Source organism: Ipomoea triloba, chromosome 11 (genome assembly GCF_003576645.1).
Source record: "Ipomoea triloba cultivar NCNSP0323 chromosome 11, ASM357664v1".
NCBI lineage: Eukaryota > Viridiplantae > Streptophyta > Magnoliopsida > Solanales > Convolvulaceae > Ipomoea > Ipomoea triloba.
The window spans coordinates 2,279,382-2,283,923 of record NC_044926.1 but is presented as its reverse complement, the minus strand read 5'-3'; the positions used below and the strand labels follow the sequence as shown (position 1 = coordinate 2,283,923).

At 36.4% G+C, this 4,542-nt stretch overlaps 1 protein-coding gene across 1 annotated transcript; it reads right to left on the bottom strand.

Annotated features, from left to right (window-relative positions):
* Positions 1-2,583: 2,583 nt before the first annotated feature.
* LOC115995660 (ethylene-responsive transcription factor 4-like) lies at positions 2,584-4,277 on the bottom strand. The gene is made up of 2 exons (XM_031234762.1): positions 3,368-4,277; positions 2,584-2,936 (listed from the first exon to the last, which is right to left on the bottom strand). The coding sequence occupies exon 1, from the start codon at positions 4,201-4,203 to the stop codon at positions 3,538-3,540; it is 666 nt and encodes a 221-aa protein (XP_031090622.1). The 5' UTR covers positions 4,204-4,277; the 3' UTR covers positions 2,584-2,936; positions 3,368-3,537.
* Between the last annotated feature and the right edge of the window lie 265 nt (positions 4,278-4,542).

Sequence of the window (4,542 nt, the reverse complement as noted above, 5' to 3'; positions counted from 1 at the left end):
ACACAGCCAAGAATGAAGACAAGCTAGAGTCATACATTTGTCGAGCATCTGGGCATCTACACTAGAAATAGGAACTCGTATTTCTCATTAAGCACCATTCCTTGGCTCACTAAATCCCCCTTAGTCCAATGGCTTGTGATCCTAACTTCTAACAACGATACCAAGGTTCAATCACCCTTATTTGGTCTGCCGTTTTGAGCCTGATTTATAATAAATTTGGTCCCGATAAAACCATAATAACTATAGGGTAGAGATTATCAAGCAATCAATAGTGCTAACAACATATATAATCGCTTATTCCAGATTACCCAAAAAGTGGGAGGAGATTACCCAAATTTTAAAATTTTCACCCACGTAAAATTTCACAGTTGTTACCCAAAATGAGCCGTAATATGACTAGTGATCTTAAACGGTAAAGGACCACAATTATATTCCGTAGTCTTGGAATGCTAGATTGTTTCAAGAGTGCTATGCATATAAGGTGCATTATATGCATGTTGTATGAGACATTTTGTCAAAAACTTTACAGCATATTTGCATATGAAGTTACCATATATAAATGTAGATGGGGAGATGTTTGTTTTGGTGAATTCTGGGTTGGAAGACGGAAAGCGTCCGAATACGACATGGTTGGGCGGGCCTTCTGGGGCTGGCTTAGGTTGTAACAAAATATACGGCACCAACCGAGCCCAACGAGATGGTTGGGCCATGAATATATCATAACCATATAATAAATTTCATTTTTTTAAAATTGTTTTAATTATTATTTTCACTTATAAACTATTAATCATGATGGTATCTGAATGTCTGTTGTGGTTGAATTTTTTTTTTTAATACTAGATATTTATCCCCATCAAATGAAGAGAAATAGCTATAATATAAATGTTGAATAAATAATTTGTAATTTTTTTTCGTTGGATCGAGAAGTAAGAGATAATAACACCATATGTACTTTGTCAGACTTTGAGGTTCTACTGATTACGAATAAGATTAGTCTTGATGTGTAGGGTTCTAGTGTACTTTGACAAAAAAATATATAGTCATACCAAAAATTGACTCTCTTAAGTCACAAAACACATATCAACAAAATTTGCTGCAATGAAGAAGGATGATCACTGAACTATCTCCTTGTAAAGGATGACAATTTCATTCGATTTTGACGGCTATCCTAAATTAAATGGAAACGATAATCGTCAAAACTGGATATATTCTCCTTTTTCTTCCCAAAAAAAAAAATGTTAAAAGAGAGATAAACGGTTAATGAAATTTTAACATTTGTATTAAGCTTGAGGTATGTGAATATTGATTTGATTAAACATATAAAAGGAAAGAAAAAAAAGAAAAAAAGTGAGTGAAGTGGATTCTAACAAGTGGAAAGCAAAGAAGCGTGTGAGGTGCACGAATGTCTAGATGTCTGTCCTCAAGTATGGCACTATATGACGTGTCCTTAAACTAGAGATTGCCCACCCAAATCTACTGCACAAATTCCGCCGACGGCTTATATTACTTAAAATAATCCATTGCGACCCCACGCCCAGCTGTCTTTTTAGATTTCATGTTCCCCGCTAAAATAGCCCTTATGTAACACCATTTCACATGATTAGTAAAGTACTTTTCAGTTAAAATTTAATATTTTTCAAAAATTATAAATGTATTAAATTTTACATATTAAGTAAGAAAATTTTACAAAAAGTTCCGTTTTGAAATTTAAAAAAAAAACTTTTTGAGAAATAATTAACAGAAAATAACTCATTCAAAAAAAAAATAATTTAAAATTTTCGTGTTTGGCTTAATGTTAAAAAATTATTATTTTTTTTGTTTGGCTCAAAGTTAAAAATTATTTTTTTTTGTTTAGTTCATTTTTTAGAAAATGGACACATTATTTGCTATAATAATAATAATAATAGTAATAATAATAATAATAATTTGTGGTGATGGTGGTGGTGTTGGTGATGGTTGTTGTGAGGGTGTTGGTGGTAGTAGTGTTGGTGTTGATGGCGGTGGTGTGGTAGTGGTGGTGTTTGTGACAGTGCGGTGTTGGTGGTGTGGTAGTCGTGCTGGTGGTGGTGATGGTGTGATAGCGTTGGATATATTTTTAGTAATCACGCATGTCACAATATCGAAATTAGAAATAATTCTTAGATAACTGAAAATGATTTGATAATAAAATATAGTTCTCGATTTTAAAAAATTTGAAAGCATTAACATGAAATAATTTGTCAGATCAATTCAATAATTTGAATTAGTCAATAAGCAAATTATTAATTTAATTGTAAAGGTAGAGGATTGATCATATTTTTAAAGAGGTATGTCATATAACTTTATGAATGTGACTCAAAGTGAATTCATATTAGTCTCTAGTATTGAAAATATCATTTAGTAACATCACAATGGTAGCTTAAGTGATCAATCAATCAACGTTTTATTTTTATTTACACAACTGTGTGGAGTTTTCATTGAAGACTTAAAAAAATATTAAAAAAATTTAATCATTCAATAATGATGAAGACCCCTTGTGTGATGAGTTCATAAGAGTTTGCAATGAAATTTGACAAAGTTCAACAATCTGAATTATAAAAAATAAAACATAAAAAATTCAGGTACTGATAATTAGTGGGATATGATCATACGATTCCAATAGAATAAAATTAAAAGGAAGAAAAAAAAAAAGTAAGAAAATAATTGATGGACGGCAGCGTACGTACACGTGCCGTCTACCTTTTACGCGACATGTACCCCGTCCACACGGAATCGGCAGCCACCGTGTCCCACACCAAGCCAACTGTCGCGTGAGCCGCCTCAATTGTCCGTTGCTGAAGTCACTTACCGCATCATCAAAGTTGTTAACGGTATTTTTAATACTCCGTATTTAAAATTCCCTTTTTGACCACATTATTACCGTATACTCCGTTGGTCTCACCCTCTGGCCTCTACACCTTCAATAATTAATGCACAAAGTAAAATGTCTTATAATGCCTTTTAATATGATTAATTATAAATTATGAAAGTGATACCACCTTAAATTGACTATTATACTAAAAATGACAACAATATTTTTATTAAATTAAATATATAAAATAAAATGAAAAATATTATTACACTTATAATAATTAAAAATTGGAACTAATTTTACACTTGTAATAACTTAAAATTGATCCTTTACCATTACTATAATCCAAGAACAAATATGTCATTTTCTAAAAAATGAAATATAAATAATTTGTGTAAAATATTTGGCTATTACGGCGGAAATGCGGAATACATTATAGTAGGTGTCAAGCTAATTATTATTAACCTTTTTTGTCAGATTAGTAGATTTTTTTTTGTTAAAAAGAAAAAATATATATTAAGGATATTTTTAACTCACCGGAAAAAGAAGAATAACGAGTTACAGTTGAGTAGGAACAGCTAGCAAGAGGAATTGAAAGCAATTCGCTCTGTCGGCTGTAAAAAAAACACGACAGTACACTCGAATTCTATGTACAAAAACAAGCAATTAGTGATGATCTCATTCTAGTAATCATTGATTAAGATTAATCAAGCTTCCGTGGGTGGAGCAAGGTTAAGATCGAGGTTAAGGCGTTTCTCTGCAACGCCGACGCCGACGAACTGGTTCTCTTCCACGACGGAGAAGGTGCTTGAGTCGCTGAGAGCGGGGCGTTTGGATGGAATCTCCGGCGCCGGATCGAACTGGTCCGGGAGTGGGCGGCTCACGGCGCCGGGCCGCCACAGCGTCTCGAAAAGCAGAACCGGCTGTCCGTTAGGGAGAACGGCGACGGCCGGCTGAGGGTGAAAAATCTGGAATGTATTGTTATTATTGACGGATCTAGCCTCGCCGGAACCAAGGCGGCGCGTGAGATCCAGCTCCAGAGGGAACTGCGGCGCGTGGCCGGCCGTCTCGCTGCCGGAAGACTCCACCGTGCTGCTCTGACTGGGGCTGTGATTCTCCGACGGCGAGTGGAAGTTCGTCTTCGCCTTAGCCCCACGAAACTCCCGGGCGGCGGCGTCATACGCACGCGCCGCCTCCTCCGCCGTGTCAAAAGTCCCCAGCCACACGCGGCTCTTCTTCGCCGGATCGCGGATTTCGGCGGCGTAGCGGCCCCACGGCCTCTTCCTCACGCCTCTGTAGTGCACCTCCTTAATGCCGTTCACTTTCCCGGCTCCGCCCTTAACGCCGCCCTCCTCTCTGCCCTTCACCGCCATAGCTACAACCGACTCGAGAAACTCAGAAAGGACGAATAAGAAGAAGAAGAAGAATGGGAGTGATGGAGAGAAAGAAGGAAGTGAAGTGCTTAAATAAGGTGGAAATCGAAAGAGGGCAGAAAGTAATGGGGTCAGGGAGGCGGTCAACGAGATGGGATTGAAGGACTGAGGTGGCGCCGCCCAATTGTCTAGAGAGAGAAACAGAAAATATTAATACTGTTACTCATATGTTGATTTAATAATCACGAAATTATAAATTTGGTATGAAATTTATTGACTTTCTTCATTTAAATCAGTTAGCTATTCTGTGCATAATTTAAAACGATTATTTTTGAGGTT

Excerpts from the sequence above, each read along its gene's own strand:
- LOC115995660 (XM_031234762.1), bottom strand. The coding sequence starts at position 4,203 with ATGGCGGTGAAGGGCAGAGAGGAGGGCGGCGTTAAGGGCGGAGCCGGG.